General features: G+C 40.3%; 1 protein-coding gene across 5 annotated transcripts in view; it reads right to left on the reverse strand.

Moving 5' to 3' along the window:
* The window catches only part of ERG (ETS transcription factor ERG), a 281,253-nt gene that overhangs the window by 19,770 nt on the left and 243,549 nt on the right, over positions 1 to 17,934 (reverse strand). For 3 of the 5 annotated variants that reach the window (XM_064380152.1, XM_012445383.3, XM_012445400.2), the window contains 3 exons: positions 3,250 to 3,453; positions 2,318 to 2,398; positions 337 to 408 (listed from right to left, as the gene is read on the reverse strand). In XM_064380152.1, the coding sequence (XP_064236222.1) occupies positions 337 to 408; positions 2,318 to 2,398; positions 3,250 to 3,453 (357 nt within the window). The remainder of the gene's footprint in view (positions 1 to 336; positions 409 to 2,317; positions 2,399 to 3,249; positions 3,454 to 17,934) is intronic. The other 2 variants (XM_012445406.3, XM_021669432.2) reach the window with 1 other exon arrangement.

A 17,934-nucleotide genomic window follows, 5' to 3' on the forward strand; every position in this document is an offset into this window, starting at 1 on the left:
TTGTGCTCTTCCCCCAAGGAGGGATGGATCCTTCCATTAGTTCAGAAGTGGACATACTCCTAACTGCCAGGCATCTAGGATGCCTTCTTTGTCCATTTGTCTTTCTGAAGAGTTAGTTAAAGGGCTAATCTGCTCTGAATTCCTTTAGTATGGTCTTTGAATGAAATTGTTTGAGTGGATTTAGTCTCCAAATCAACAGAGGCAGAATAAGACTGTCTGGGACTGGCTTCAGATCCGGGATCAGCTCTCTGTGTGTCGCATGACTTAGGGCACGGATCTCAGCAGGACATCTGCGATGTCTCTCAATGAAGAGATCACACAGGGGTGTTTTCGTACCTGGCCTAGTTGTAATTCTTTGCGTAGCTTCAGGATATACTGAAGTATTTGGAAAAATAAAAGCTGCACCCCCTGCAGACAAAAGGAAAGACAAACAGGTGAAGGTCTTTTGTTGTGGCTGTCGATCTCAACATCAGCGCCAAATCTACTTTGCCCTGTGACAACAAAGGGAAGAGCCCTCCTCAAACCTGCCTTAACAGAGCTCCAGAGAAATGAACAGGTACACACGTCAGATTGTCAAGATGGATGTGAACTTGGAGCCTTGGCACACTCCTGTGCCCCATTTGCTATAAAGTGTTTTGTGTTCTGATTTTATGGCTTCTTGATGAAACCCCATCTGTGCCCCCCAAACCCCACTTCCCGCTGGGCAATCTCATTTTATTAAAAAAAATTATATGATGCATGTTTGATTTTTCAAATTGTATAAAAAAACCATAATATATTTTACAGAGCTCCTGGAAAGTAGTACCAAGAAATTCTAAGTATTTAGTCTAAGAGTACACGGATTTTATTAATAATTAATCAATCTATATCTCTATTCAAATGCGTTTTCCCTTTCTCTCTTTTGACCAACACTCATGTTGTTAGCTGAGAAGATACCCTTTTCACAATTCAGTCCATTTGAAACTTGCTGTCCTGTTGATTGGTTGCTTCTGTGTTTAACAATAGCAAAATTAAATAACTTTTTTGAAATTTTCACTCCACGGTTAAAGAATTCCTACATAAATATAAACTTATCAGAAAATGTGCAAGCTCAAAGGTGTTTCCTAAGAAGGGGAAGTCACTTCCTCTGAGTTATCTACTATTTCTGGCACAAGGTCATTAATAGGCTGATGTGTGCAACCAAAATGATGGAAAAAGTGTACTACTAACTCAAAACAGGTTTTTTAAAGCTTCAGATTAAAAAGACAATGTTTTGAATATAGAAGACCATGATAAATGAGCAATTTCACTGTAATACTCAAACCGGTACTCATTCACATTTTCTATTTTAAAATAAAATGGTAAATATTGGGAAAATGTATTTCCATGTGAGGGCTGACCATGAGTTAACTGGCTGACTTGCAAGGGGCTATCTAAGACTTCCTGACACTTCCTGACTCCATCCCTAGCCTGGGTGGTTGTGGAGGGTCCCTGCAGCTAACAGAGTGGGGTGAGCATCTGGTGACCATGCTTCCGGAACTCTCTCCATCAGGAAGGAGCAGATGGATGTGAACCAGGACCACCTTCATCCACAGAAAACCCAGCCTCTACTGTGAGCGGGAGGCAAGGGAGGAAGGTTAGCCAGGATGAGGTAAGGTGTTAAACCCTATTTAGGCTCAGGCAAAATAAATACAGAAATAAGTCAAATGTAGAGTCAATGGTTAGAGATAGAAAGCAGGCATTTAGTTAGTGACTAATTTCACATTCTCCAAAATTATAGCAGAGTTTCCCTTTGAACAAAAGCTCTCACAATGTTACAGAAATGCTCTCCTTCTGCCTTTTGCAAACATACAAATTCTGTAGGAAAACAAATCAAATAGCCTAAAAGTTTATTGGAAAGGAAAAATAAAACTCAAACTTATCCTAGCAAATATTTCTTCAAGAATAAAAATGAAAAGAAATTAAAGGAGGCTGCTAAGGGCCCTTTTATATCAAACACGCTTTTATTGTCTACAGAGTCAGCACAGCGAATATATTGGGATTAACAGAAGAAGATTGTACTCTGGCAAATGTGAGCTAAAGTTACAGCTGAAGGCAAATTCTACATGTCTCCTGGTTAAAAGGAACCCTTTGAGGGTGGGTGCACGGGAAGTGCTCAGAAAACCAGAACTTCACCTTCCTTTAGGCTGTGGAACCTTCTAAGTATTGGAAAGCATCCTGAATCATCCACCTGTGTTCTGTCTTCCTGACACGCACTGACCAGTTTCCCACGAAAGCATGCAACCTGTACTCAAGACCCTCCGCTCTTGCTAGGAGGCAGGGGTGGGGCCAGTATTACCTGTGTTTCTAGCATGCATTAACCGTGGAGAGTTTTGTAAGGCTTTATCAACATCATCTGAAGTCAAATGTGGAAGAGGAGCTACAAAACAAAACAAAAAGCGACATCAAAATGAAAAAAAAGAGAGAGAGAGAATTACCTTTCTTATAAAAAAAAAAAAAAGGAAAGAAAGAAAACCATTCCCCCACTCCCACCCTAACATCATGGGCAGCTTATAACTATTTCCATCAACCTCCTACTTGTTAGCATGTTAAAACCTACACGGGGGCCCATCTTTAATTCAGGGAAGAACTGGTTGGGATGCCAGGCAAAGCAATGGAGGAGAATTTACTCCACCTCACTGTCTGTCACACTACTTCCTTCTAAACATGCTGGACATTGAAGAAATTAAAGCATGCAGCAAACGTTCTGGACTCATGCCAACATGCCATCACATTCTGTCAGGTTAAGCCCAATCACATGATACAAAGTGAAAACTTCCCTTGTTCTGTGTTCAGGTTAGAATACAAAGTGGGGCTTGGTGTAGCTTTAAGGAGAATAAACCCCCTGATTCCTACTAAAAAGGAGACTTTCCTTAATGTTTCTATTTCAAATTGGGTTATCATGGAGACTGACTCATGTGTGACCAGTTAATGCTTCCTTTCCTTCTGACATTCCATCTTCTTGGTGGCAAGACCCTGGAGGAGGCAGCTGAGTGCAGAGGTGACTTTTTGGCTTCTCCCGAGAGCGCTGACTACCTCTCACCAGCTGATGTGGCCAGGGTGTTGTCCCCCTAAGTCACTGCATACAAGCCTGTGGTTCCCTCAGATCCCCAATGGGAACTGGAGGAGGGAAGGAAGATGCTGTCGACACACCTGTTGGAACCCTCTGAAGCTCAGGTCATAAGACCCATAGCCACAGCCGTCTATCCTTGGAGGAAGGGGGCAGCTTACTCTCTCTGAGGTAGTGGAGGTGTGAGAGAAGGATGTCGGCGTTGTAGCTGGGGGTGAGCCTCTGGAAGTCGTCCTTGGTCATCTTGCACAGTTCCTTCCCGTCGATGTTCTGGAATAACAAGATGTTGACATCTGGGAGGCCGTATTCCTTCACCGCCCACTCCAGCCACTGCCGCACGTGGTCTGTACTCCATAGCGTAGGATCTGAAAGGGGTGGAAACAAATTCAGTCAATTCCTGAAGCCAGGCGTCTGCATCTGGGGCAGATCCCCATCCAGGAGGGATTTCCCACCGGCTGCCTTCCGCAAGCACAGCCTCCAGCCAGCCTCCCTGGCTACCCAGGAGCGCATATTGAGGGCAAAGACAAAGGCTGCTTCACATCCATAGATCATTGTCTATCGAGTGAATAGTTCTGGAATCTTGGGATTATTCACATCACCCACCCTCTCTGTTGCTCAGACAATCTCAAGTTTCCTGTAGGCATGAGATTTTCAAAATTCTTTTTTCTCATGCACGTCCATTTTTATTTATTCATTTGAAAAAGAATAAGAGTAAACTTCCTTTCCTTAAAAAAACTACTGATATATTTATATAGAAATAAGAGTTAGCAACACATGTCAGGTGCTAATTACAGATCACAACAACAGCAAAAATAATAATAACAGTATGTATGCAAAATACTGAAAAATACTGACCACAGAATTGGAAATGAAATATAGATACGCCAAGACTCTAGCCCCTCCTGTGAGCCAGTGTTCCTCACAGAGAGCTGTCAGTTCCAGACTTTTCCTACAGGGTGTTTGGTTTTGCAATTAACCAGCACCTGCAGGAGTGGGGTTGGTGAGTGGTTTTTGCATTCCACAGCTGGCCACCGAGCACAAATACCCCACAGGATGCAGGCCACGTCGTCACACTCCACTGCCACCTACGGGACAGGGAGGGCAGGGCCCTGGGGAGAAGGAGCAGGTGATCTCCAACAGAAACGCCAGCCGGGACATCCGTGGTAAACACCCTCAGTGGTAGGGTCTTCAGAATGTGTGCTAAACAGGGCAGCTGCTCCCTTGGGCCCTGCACCCTGAGACACCTGGCCAGAGAGCTGGAGCCCTGAGTTTTAATACCACCATTCCTCCACTTTCTGGACCTTGCTGTGGGCAGCTGCTTCTCCTTTCTGTGTCTGTCCCATCCGTAACTAAGAGCAGTGATCTCAGTTCCCTGGACAAGCCCTTGGGGGTCAGGCACGCCAGGATGTTCCAATCCTCTTGAATGAAAGTCAGCTGTGGGAGTCACTTTTTAGCTAATACTTTCAGATCCTTGTTTGGTCCCACTATATATTTTAGGCTACTCAAGAATGGAGCATGCAGTATGCTGTTGAAATACATTTTTAGGTTTACAGAGATAAACTACAATAACAGTGAGAAACAGCCAGCCAGTCATACATCCAGAGTTCTCTCACTCTCCCTCCTTCCCCCCTCCTTCCTTCCTTTCTCTCCCCCTTTCTTCCCTCCAGCTTCATAGAAGAAAGAAATTATTGCAGGTCCAGTAGAATCTACCCATCCCCAATCCATTCTCCTACTGCAAATACCGATCCTGAGGTTAGCAGTTAGTGGTTGTAAGTAACCACTATCCTGAAGTTAGTACACATTTCATTCCTTTACATATTTTAATATTTTTACCATTTAAACTACATATATTGTTTTGTGTTTTTAAAGTAACATACAATATCTGATTTGCTATCAGCACCCAATGTTATAATTTCAAGATGTAGCCAAGTTAATTAACAAAGATATACTCAATCATTAAGTAGCTCTTGGCCCTCCCTCAGTCCCAATTTATTTATTGAACGTCCCCTGTCCATTTCCCTGCATAGGCGTGAAGGAGTCCTCATTGGTCCACAGCCTGGGGTCCTTGTTGGAATCACTTGTGGAGACTGAAAAACTAGTGATGCCTGGTCTCCCCAGGGAGAGTCTGTTTGAATTAGGCTGGAGGGCAGTTGGGCGTCACAGTTGGTAAGAGCTCCCCCAGGTGACTAGAACACGCAGCCAAGGTTCACACCATCTGCTCTGGGTCTCACTACTCCAAGGGTGGTCCTCCAATCAGGCAGCATCAGCATCACCCGGGAGCTGATTAGAAATGCTGACTCTCAGGCCCCACCCAGACCTGTGGAACCAGCGTCTACATTTTCGCATGAAACTTGGGGACACACTGACCTAGGCTGAGTACCCAGATGTGGGATTTCCGAGTTACAGGGCACATCCATCTTCAACTTGACCAGCTAGCATTAGATGTCTACCAAAATTAAAACACCCACATTCTCACTTAAAAATCAGTGCACAGAAACTAAAAACTAAAGAGAACTCTGGTTTTGCTGCAGAGAGAATATCAACAAAAATTTCAACGGCGGCAATGAGAGAAAAGTGTACATATTTCTCTGCCATCCAAACACTTGAAAACATGTTGTTAGTCTGTGAAAACTGTAGATATGGAAAGTTAAAGTCATGCAGTTAATTGAAGTTCAAATGACTCTTGGTCATTGGGTGAGAATTTGGCTTTCAGATATAAAATGTTTCTCTTTTCATGACATGTCAGAATTCCTCTTTCTACAAACATGGATCACACTGAAGTCTTAGAACAAGTTCTTTTTATCTTGGGTTCTGTGCAGAGGATGGTTTGCTCAGCCCTCGCAGAGAGAAGACCTGCCTTCCACCATCCTACCCAAGTCATTCCCTGTAAGTTCCATTCTTTGATGTTAGCCAAAACCACCTTTTTGTTTTCTTTTAACAACATGGGAGGACTTGTTTTTTTTTTTTTGGTTTTTTTTTTAATATAACAACTGTACTTCCTAGAAATAAGTCCATTCTGGGAATAGACTTTCTTCTCTTAATGGTGGAACCGGATATTCTCAAAATGATACATAAACAATTTGCCTGAAAGCCACTAGGTTCATTTTAAAATGGGAAAAGGAGAAGTCTAATCTCACTGAAATCCCTTGATGTGCCCCTTAATTGGTTTCACTCATCAAGCCAAGGGCTATCATGGCCCAATCAGTTTTCCTTTAAGGGAATCAGGTGCAGAACCCCAGAAACCAAGTCCTCAACCTGTATGGTGCTTATCTCTACAAATCTCACTCTGAGTCAGTACAAGACGCTTCTGGAGTTCTGCTGATAGAGTATAAATCACCACAACCTTTGTGATGAACAACACAGCAATACATCTCAAGTGTCTTCAAATGGGTGCAGATTCCCTGGCTTAAAAATTCCATTTCTAGAAATTTATCCTAAGGAAATAATGCAGGATGTGCGCAATGATTTATTGTCAAGGATGTTCTTTGTAGTGTTGTTTATAATAGCAAAACATTGGAAACACCCTAAATGTCCAGCAAAAGAAAACTCACTTTGTAATATATTTAGGAACGTTCCTGTGATATTTAGAGACTGAAAATTACACTGTTGAAATATATTTATGGATACAAGAAAGTGTTCAAAGTATATTAAATTTTAAAATTTCAAAATAGTATTACAATATCATTGTATTTTGCAGAGATATATAAATATCTGCAGAGAAAGAAATTCAGAGGGAGATACAGCAAAATGTGAACTGTCGTCTCTGAGGGAAAGGAGATGGGAAATTTTAGATGTTTCATTTTCACTACTCTATATCTTCTCATTTTTCTATAATAAATATGGAATCCTTGGGTTAAAATTATTTATAAAAAATGTATTCTCTGTTTTTTAAATCAAAACATGGTCTTACAAAAGACCGTAAGACTAAATACATATACATATATATACTTAACATATATTTTATATATACTATATACATACCACAGATATATATGTGAAAGTATTAATACTTTCTAAAATACTTTACAGAAAGTATTTTTAAAAGTATAAAAAATAAAAAAACAAAAATAAAAGTTAATAAAAATGAAACTACTCTATAAAAAGCATTTTATAAAAAGTATAAAAAATAAGACTAAAATATTTCATTAAAATATTTTTATAAAATAAAATACATAATATATATAAAATATATACTCATATATACTATATATATATACTACTTACATATTATATATGTGAAAGTATTTTTATAAAATTTCTTTCAAGGGTATAAAGCATTAGTTTCAGGTTTTTTTACATTTTGTTAATATGGATTGCTTTATTTGAAAAGGGAAAAATTACATGAAATCAGAACACTCCCATAACCTTTTAGGATTTGCTCTCCATAGCTCTGCCCTAGAAATTTATAAGCAAACAATAGTAAAAACAAAAAATAGCCACTTGGTAGAAGAAATGAGGGCATTCCTTTCCTCCTGTGCAGCGGCACCACTGTCCCGGATCCACTCTGGAGGTGCTGCAATAGAGGACAGTTTGCAGGGGAACAGCCCAGATTCCTCAGCAGGAAGCACACAGACCTCCGTTCCATGGGTCCCACTGTCTTCATGGGTGTCATTCCCAACCATTCCTCCTACACCCTACATTTCCTGAGCCAACGCCCCCGTGCCTGTGCCACATGCCACGCACAGCGTGAAGGACTAGTGCCTTCTTGCGCCCTCACCTACACTCACCACCTCCTTTGGGCATCTGTCCTCGATCCTCTCACAGAGGAAACACTTAACGAATTTCCGGACAGAGAAGTGATAACAAGACTGAAGACCTAGTCTCTGCCCACACTGAACTCCGCCTCCGCTACCTTGGCCAGGCATGGATGCTGCAGATATCGATGATGGTTTTTAGAGTTGAGGTCAGGGCACTGGGTCCCGGCTGCCATGTTTTGGCCCTAACTCACCTTTTGACTCCATGGAGAGCCCCAGTAGTCTCTCTACTCTCCTCCAGGGCCCATGATATCTCAGCAAAGCTTGATGGCTTCTGTCACACCAAGAATCATAGAAAGGGGCTTGAGAGGTCCTATGAGATTCACCAGGCCTGTCTTTTTCCTTGACCCCAACCACATAGGTGTAGGAGGAAGGGGAGGGGACTACAGCATGAGCCCCAGCAGAGGCATCACCTTTGCCTATGTTTAGGTGCAGCCTTCTGCCCTGGGTAGGAACACCTCTTGCTTCCAGGTACCAGCATGATCGGAACCTGTCATTTAATTTTACAACTGGATCTCATTTTTCTCCTCTATAAAACAATGTGAAGAATTTCAGGGCCTGAGAAATGACTCAAATAGGATAAGAACTAAGATAGATTTAATGCAAGCAAAAGTCATTAAGCATTATGCACCAGAACTACAGAGATTCCAGAGTGGCCAAGACCAAGAGGGACACTAAGGATCCACTGAGAGAGAGGCTATGACCACAGCCACAAAGCAGAATTAAGACTCCGTGATCCAAGCAGGAAGCGGAAGTGCAGAGAGGCAGCACCAACCAGGAAAAATGGGAAAGGCTTAGCAGGAGAATGAGCTTGGATTAACAACCAGGACTTTTGACATTAGTAGAGAGAAGCTATTTTGTTCAGGGGAACCACTTAGCCCAGCCTCATCCTACATGGGCATGAAATATCTGACATGTTTAAGGAAAAGGGAGAAACTTGGAGTGGCTGCAGTGGAGGATTTCAGAGAGAGCACAGCAACATATGAAGATGGGGATGAAAGCTGGGCTCAGATCAACAAGACCCTTGAGTATCTTGCTAACAAGGTTGGATTTTCATATCTAGAGATTTCAGAGTAACTGAAAATTTCTGATAAATTTTTTTAAAATCTTAAATAATACCAATCACAGAAAACTTGGTGATAAAAATAAAAGGCTTTATTGGGAACCCAAATACCCACATTTAGATTCTTATTCAACCATTTATTAGAGGTAAACGTCAACCTCTCTGGAATTTGTTTTATATTTTTCTGTGGGTAATTAAATGAAATGTTAGGGAAATAGAAAATAAATGAGATAATGGATGTGAAAGCCTTTGCCAACAATAACATATTGCAGAAAAAGAATGCATCCACACACTGGATTTTGCATTGCAAACTCTGCTAAAATGGAAAGAGAACAAAATCTATTATCACAGGGGCAGCCTCTTCCTTAAGACACAAAAGTCCAATTTATCATTTTATTTTAAGAAACTTTTAGAGGTTCTTCTGTCAGATGAATCCTAAGCCACTGAAGATAAGTTGTTCTTTTGCAGCCTTCCATTCCAATTGTTTTGAAAACATCTGTATCATCATTCTACATTTCATGGATACCAAAATGGTAAACAGTCACGGCTCAGGCTGAACGGAAGAAGCCATCACTCTCTGATCCCTCTTATTCGTATCATCAGTTACATGGTTATTATGAAATCTACTTCAGTCAATTGGAATTTAAAAAATAAATAAAAGCAAACTGCTACACACAGAGTTCTGGAGTTGTACTATTAATGTACTCTGTATGTGGAGTGGGAGTTGGGGGATAAGCAGTGGGTGGGAGGAAGGCTGCCATTAAAAAAAAATATTTCCATGAAACAGGATTCTGACCTAGTAGAGTTCCACTGTTGCCAGGAAAATACTGAGTAGATATTTAAATCAGGCAAAGGGGAACTGCATTGCCAAAGACATACTGTGCCTTTGTGAAACAAAATGCCTCACACAGGCAAACATCCTATTTCAGAGGCCCCTTTAGAGAAATGAATAGAAGTAAGATTAAATAAAAGCCAAATTGGTGATAATATAAGTCCTGCATGTCATTTTTCTTGAATAATATCAATGTAAAATATTGGCTTCCCAATAGAAAAAAATTACTCTGGGTTATGAAAAAATATCAAATAAAAAATAAAAAATAAAATGTACCTCTAAGCCATATCACAAGCCTAGTGAGGTCTTTGTTTATAAAACCAGGTCCTGGGCAAGTCAGCCAATCTGCTGTCCAAGACACTCACAAGGCTGAAAGAATAAGACGTAGCATCTTGCCTCCTCAGGAGGACAGAAGTTACATTTATAAAGCAGGCCCAACAGAGAGAACTGGCTTAAATTTGAGCAATACTTCACTCCAACATAAATGGAAATTTGATCTCAAATAAAGAACCTACCTCAAGGCTGTTTTGGAGCCTTTTAAATTTCTAACTTATATGGAGAGTTCATTTATTGTTTTGGCAATTTCTAGTTTTACTGCACTTTGGCCAGTGAATAGAGTCTATATGAAATTAACTTCTTATTTTTATTATTATTTTTTCGAGATGCAGTCTCATCCTGTCACCCAGGCTGGAATGCAGTGGCATGATCTCAGCCCACTGAAACTTCCATCTTCCGTGTTCAAGCGATTCTCCTGCCTCAGCCTCCTGAGTAGCTGGGATTACAGGTACCCACCACCATGCCCAGCTATTTTTTGTATTTTTAGTAGAGATGGGGTTTCACTATGTTGTCCAGGCTGGTCTTGAACTCCTTACCTCAGGTGATCCACCCACCTTGGCCTCCCAAAGTGCTGGGATTACAGGTGTGAGACACGGTGCCCAGCCGAAATTAACTTTGGTGCATGGTCAGTTTTTATAAATGTTCCTTGATTGCTTAAGAAATGCATATTGTCTAATTTGGAAGTGCAGAGTTCTAGGAAAAATCCCTTGGTAATTTATATTTAATTTTAATGTCACTGACCTATCAACTACTGAGAAACACAAAATATCTCACTAAAGTGGATTTGACTATTTCTTTTTGCAGTTCATTACATATTTCAAGGCTATGTTATTAGGTACATATAAGTTTATCATTAGAATATATTTTTCATGAATTTAACCACTTTTCATTATGTAATGATGCTTAGTTATCTCCAGTCATGCTTTCTGCCTGAAAGTATATTTTGTCTGCTTTCTATTTCTATTTTTATCAGCTTTTTAAAAATTCAACTTTGATTAGTATATCTTCTTCTGTCAGCCCTCAATCTTTGTGCAAGATGTTTTTGTGAACAACCCATAACTGACTGTGGAGTATTTTTTAGTCTAGTCTATGATTCTGTCTTTAATGGCAAGTTTGGTCTACCTACACTTATTATCACTAATCTATCTGATTTTAACCATCTTATTTTGTGCTGTATGTCAAACTTTCTTTGTCCATTCATTATTTCTCCTTTCCAAGTGTCTAATCAGATTGATCTACTTTTCTTCATTCCTTTTTTTTCTTTGTTTCTGTATTGCTTTGACTGTTTGACATTCTAATTTTCTTTCTTGTTAATCGTTAAACAAACTCTAAGTTTAATCACCAAATTGATCCTTTTCCCAAATAATGCAAGTAATTTAGAAAGTGTATACTTGAATCATCCATCTCTGATTTTACACAACAATGTTGCCTCATTTTTTTTTCACTCCAGCAAATATTCTACTCCCTACTTAGGAGCCTGTAGTTGTCATTTTACAGCCACTTCTTTCTAGATCTACCCTCACCTTAATCACTTTCATTGCTCTCATTTCCTTCCTGTATCTCACTCCCTTCTTCTAGGATCCATTTTTTAAATTAAATATTGTGTTATTTTATGAAGTAAGGTCCATTTAGCAACAAACTCTCTTTTTGACTCCTTTTTTATGTTCTTCCTTAATATTGAAAAAATCTATTTATTTTATACCTTTATCTAATACCTTCAACTATGTAACCTTCTTGAGGGTTTAATCATATTCACTGTTTCTGTTAAATCTTGATCAGGAGAGATTCTTTCTTCAACTGTATTTTGTAATTTGGGGTGGCAGAGTATCTTTAGCAGGTCTTTACCTGCAGGAATTCTGTACGGCATAGGTTGAAGACATGCCTCTCCGTGAAGATTTCGTATGTACTTCTGCCAGGTTTCCCAGATTATCACTAACCTGTGACCATTTTTCCGTATTAATTTCTCAGTCTGAGAGTTGCTGGCACCCACTGTTGTGTGTGTGGGGTGGGGACGCGGGTAACAACAAGCTCGGTTCCAACTCCCTGCCTTGTGCAAGTCCAAGACCTCATTCCTTGCCCCTAGTTGACCTTTAAAACCCAAATCTCTGCATTATAGCCACCTAGGACAACCAGGTGCCAACATAAGAATGTGATGCTCTATTCTCACTTTTCTCCTTACTTTAGTCCCTAAGAAGTTCATTGACTTTCTTCCCATTTCAGCTGTGCATTTAAAAGGATAGTAAACTCTATACAACAATTCTAGATGTTTTGCAAAAAGCATGTTATTTAGGTTCTTTTATAATAAGTTCTCTATTTTACTAGAACCAAGAGTCCTCTCTGCATACTGTTTACCTGTTTGCTTTGAATAGTTTTCATTTTTAATGCAGCCATCATCCTAACTCATGCTATGCTTTACTTCATTTATTAATCAATTGCCAAAAATTACTTATATGAATTGTATAACCCTCTATGAAAGAGTCATAAACAGTAAGAAACAGTGCCTGTCCTCAACTCGCTTGAGAATCTACAATTCTGTGTATTTTATTTAAAAATACATGACTAAATTATTTTCATTGGACTCTAAACATAGCTTTGTCATTCTGACACACCAATTTATTTCTCTGGATGAAACCATTCTCAACTAATTATCTTGTTTTTGGATAATGACCTTGATATTTCTTTGTTTTCTTTTGTTGCCTCCCATTAGTTATTCCACAACAGCATTGCATGTGCTCATCATGTTTTAGAAATGCAATGACTTGTTCCATTTAAAGATTTCTCCCTGCCTGGGTTTTGTTTCTTTGTCCTGTCTTTAAATGTTGTTATCGCCAGAGTTTCATCCTTGGTCTACCCCTCTCCTTTCTATCCATAGATATCTTTGGGCATTCTTATTTGCTCTCACGTTTGAACAACAACATGCACGCTGTATCATTTTCCTAGGGCTGCTGTAACCAAGTACCACAAGATGGAGGGCTTAAAAACAACAAAAATTTATTGTCTCATAGTTCTGGAGTTTCAAAGTTTGAAATCAAGGTATCAGCAAGGCCCTGCTCCCTCTGAGACTGTGGATAAAATCCTTGCTTGCCTCTTCCAGCTCTGGTGCTGTCCAGCAATGGAATGTTCCACCGCTTGCAGCTGCATCAGTCCAACCTCTGCCTGTCTTCACATGGAGTTCTCCCTCTGTGTTTCCATATCTTCTTCCCTCTGTGTGCATTAGCATTTCTATTTTATTGAGTTTTGTTATTTAGTTGTTTGTGCATAGCACGAATTTAAACAGAAGATTAAAGAAGCACATCTCACATCGACAGAGTGGAAGACACTCGAGGGTGTGTTCAGGGATGTAGCAAAGAAAGAAGAAGACACATGTCATTTCACCAGCGGGTTCTTATTAGGCCTGAGAATAGGCTCTGGTCTCAGCCAATTGTGCAAGTGTCCCTGGGAGAGTCATTTCACCTCTCTCAGTCTTGGTTCTCTCATGTTTAAAGGAAGATTTAGACCACCCAATTTCACCTTTTCGTAAATTTCCAAATCTCTCCTTTTTGTAAGGATACCAGTCATTGTATGAGGCTCACCCTAATGACCTCATCTTAACTTGATTAAATCTCTATTTCCAAATTGACCTTATTCCAAATAAATAAGGTCACATTCTAAGGAACTGGGGATTAGGACTTCAGCACATCTTGTGAAGGAGGCACAATTTAACCTGTAACAGACACCGGTGTCTGCCAGTCTATAGCTCGAGTCCCCAGGGAGCTCTTGCAAATGCCAGACCCAAATCTAAAGAGACGAGCTGCACTTTTTTTGAGATATTACTTTATCCCAGGTACTGTTTAACCATGTTACACATATTGCTATATTTAATCCATATAGCACCACATGAGGTAGGCATTATTATCATCCAATTTTGGCGGTGAAAAACCTGAGAAACAGCAAGATTAAGTAACTTCCCAGATCACACAGTTAGTACATGGCAGGGTTTAGAACTCATGGCAGAGTTTAAACTCAAGTGCTGTGACTCCATATAAAGGACTTTCCATCCTGAGCTCTAGGCCCACCACACTGCCTGGCAGGTGTCCCAGAAGCATCTCAAACACAGGGTGAACCAAACTGAAGTCACCTATTTTGAACATTTTTTTGTGTATTCATTAACACCTACCCAGCTGCTCATGCTAAATCTAAGCTGTCTTCAATTCCATTCTTCTCTTTGACTTTCAAGAAAAACAGATAACATCATTAGCACTGCAGAAAAGCAAAAGTTAGCCCTGGGCAACGCAGTAGGTTATTTTGCAAAATTCCCTCTCCACCTCCTTTATTTACTTAAGTCTTCTTTGAAAAGGCTGTTGCAGAATGTCTACAACAATTTAACAAACATATTCTCTCATCCCATTACTTGTGTTACTTCCCTAATTATTTCTGTCAGGGCAGCAGAGGAACTCAGACTCTGGAGTCAGAAAGAACTGGGTTAGAATCCCAGCTCTTCAAATGATTGTGACATCTTGAGCAACTCTCTTAGCATTCCTAGTTTTAGTTTCTTTACTATAAAGTGAAAATGATAATGAGTACCTACATCTTAGGGTGGTCGCACGATTTAAATGAAATAATACCGTTGCTACAAAGTGCGTGTCCAAGTACCTGACAACAGTGCATACTCAATACAAATTAGCTGTCATTGCTTTTTTTAAAAAATGATTTCAGCCTCACATTTAACCCAATGGCAGTTTCCTCAACCACTATTCAGCTGATAACTTTAAAATACATACAATAAACTTTGATGTTAGCATTTCTATTTTAGTGAGTTTTGTTATTTAGTTGTTTGCGCACAGCACAAATTTAAACAGAAGATTAAAGAAGCACGTCCCATCGTATCGACAGAGTGGAAGAGACCCTCGGGTGTGTTCAGGGATGTAGCAAAGAAAGATGAAGACACATGTCATTTCACCAGCGGGTTCTTACTAGGCCTGAGAATAGGCTCTGGTCTCACTCAGTTGGGCAAGCGTCCCTGAGGGAGTCATTTCACTTCTCTCAGTCTTGGTTCTTTCGTGTTTAAAGGAAGACTGAACTGAGACCACCAAGAGTCCTGCAACCCCTGAGTCTGCAATTCCCGCTAATTAGATCTAGATGACCGTTAACTCGATAAATCACATTTACTCTCCTCCACACAGAATCCAAGTTCTGGCCGCGTTGTCTGGTGATTGAGAACACAAAAGACATGATCACCAGCTCACTAAACTTACAATCTTATATAACAGACAGGCTTATACATAACTCATGCTAAGAGGATTGAAAACATGATACGTCAGCCATCAGGGCTTGGTAGGAGGATGTATTCTATGACTTGTTATTCAAGCTGGCTTTCAAAGTCCAGCTTGGGAATGTCAGTATTTTGGGAGGATCATGTGAAACATATGCAGTCCTCTACCACTCAGAGAACTCAAAATCCCTTCTTTACATGAAACCAGACTGCCAAAGACGCATGCTGGGCGTCTGCCCTCTACCTGTGCTGAGTTCTTCGCTAATGTAACTCAGCGCTTACAGAGGATGTCACAAGAAATAGGCTGTTGAAATGCAGTGCCGCAACTGTGGTAAGAAGATGGTCGGTGGTCGGGTCTACAGCCCCAGTGGCCCCAAGGGATCCTGGTTTTAGGATTTCACACTGAGATGAACATTGCCTTCCCTGTGAAACTTCTTTTTTGAAAGGGAAAATTATTTCCCCAAATAACTTTCTTTATTTTGGCTGCCAGGAAGCTCAAAGCCGTATTGGAAACTTAAGTATAGCAGCTTGGGCAAGCTTGTGGTCAAAATGGCTGCATTCTTCCCTCTCGTGCCTCGTTTGTATTTTTAACTGCCTGAGTACTGATTCCTAATTTCTATTTGATAAGTAGTTTGGGCACATACCCATCAGGAGTTTAACTCACAAGGCATCTCAAATCCTTTGCAGAATACCTGTATTTAAGTAAGCACATAGATGCATTAGAGAATACAATATGAAGCAAAATGAAGTGTGATACACAGACACAGGGAGGGGAACATCACACACCGGGGCCTGGAAGGCTGGGGGCTAGGGGAGGAATAGCAGGGGGCGGGGAGGTTGGGGAGGGATAGCATTAGGAGAAATATCTAATGTATATGACCGGGTGATGAATGCAGCAAACCACTACCATGGCACATGACACCTATGTAACAAACCTGCACGATCTGAACATGCACCCCAGAACTTAAAGTATAACAAATAAATGTAAAGAAAACAAATGAAGTGTGATAACAAAGTAATTGGTAAAATGTCCTAAGAGAAGTGATTAATTTGCCAGAGGATCAAGCATGGCTCCCTTGATTTCAAAGGTGTCTGGAAGAAGAAGAAGGGTCTGTCAGCAAAGAAAGGAGGAAGAGCATTCCAGAGAGGGACCACAGGGACAAGGACACCAAGTGGTGAAAACAGCGTATGAGTTTTCACCATACTCATACGTGGCAGAGGAAAACGGCGGAGGCTGCAAAAGGCTTTCGGAATCACATAATCATGGGTCTAAATGAAGCTTTTCTTGATTTGTCCTGTTTAAACTGATCTCCATTCCTCAGATGTTCTGAAACACCGGTCTGAGTCATTCGTTTAAGCTCTCAATCATATACTCTTCTGTCTGTCAAAAACTACTTACCACACATGGGTGGATCTTAGCTACTTCTGACAGCCTTAGATCATCTCCTCAGTGGCAAAGAGTAATGAGAACTCAATGAATGCTTTCTTTCTTTTTATTTTCTTTTCCTTTCCTTTCTTTCTTTTCTTTTTTTTTTTCCCTGAGATGGAGTCTTACTCTGTCACCCAGGCTGGAGTGCAGTGGCATGATCTCAGGTCACTGCAAACTGCGCCTCCCAGGTTCAAGTGATTCTCCTGCCTCAGTCTCCCAAGTAGCTGGGACTATAGATGTGCACCACCACTCACAGCTAATTTTTGTATTTTTAGTAGAGATGAGGTTTCACCATGTTGGCCAGGGTGGTCTTGAACTACTGACTTTGAGATCTACCTGCCTCAGCCTCCCAAAGTGCTGAGATTACAGGCGTGAGCCACTGCACCCAGCCACACTTTCTAATTGAGTGGAAGGGACCTAGCATGGGGATCTGAGTAAGACACAAATCATGTAGCTTCAGGCACATGCATTACGTGAGCAAGAAAAGGTGATTTTAAGTCTCATTAGCACTTTTATTCATGGTGAATGGAACAGAGTAAGAGTTTAATGAATTAATTAATAAAGAAGAAAGTGAAGAGATGAATGTGGCTACTTTCTATCTCTAAGATTACTGATTATCACAGAGGTCTATGCTCAAAGTGAGTTATTTTAAAAATAAAAGCAGAGACATTTGAAAAGTTCAACACTTCAGCACCTATTTTAGGGAATGAAAACAGAAAAAGAGAAATCTTTCAAAATTCTATAAGCTGCTAAAGCCAGAGGTGCTATTGCATTTCAGTCAGCATTTTGCAACTTTCAAGAAGAGTGAATGGAGCCTGTGCCTTCCTCTTTGTTAACCGCTTGGTTAGCACCTCTCCATGTTCATGGCCAACACCTAGAGTGTCAGTAACTACCACGATGAGTGATTCTTCATTTAAATTTCTTTGGAATGTTAATGTGATACTGTTAGTCATTTCCAGCCTTGCTTTTTGTCTACTTGCCTCTTCTAAAAGTGATAAACCATATCTTTATTAAAAATAATTCAACTCTATTAAAGTAAAATATATTTGATGTCTTCTATCTAGATTAGAACTTTTCAATCTTCTTATACTTGAAAATTACACGTAAAATAAGCATGTTAACAATGTAAAATCTCCAACTCTACACCCAGATTTTGGAACATTTGGAAGTGTGTGTGTGTG

The sequence above is a fragment of the Aotus nancymaae genome, unplaced genomic scaffold (assembly GCF_030222135.1).
Source record: "Aotus nancymaae isolate 86718 unplaced genomic scaffold, 86718_ANA_hifiasm-v0.15.2.pri h1tg000022l_1, whole genome shotgun sequence".
NCBI lineage: Eukaryota > Metazoa > Chordata > Mammalia > Primates > Aotidae > Aotus > Aotus nancymaae.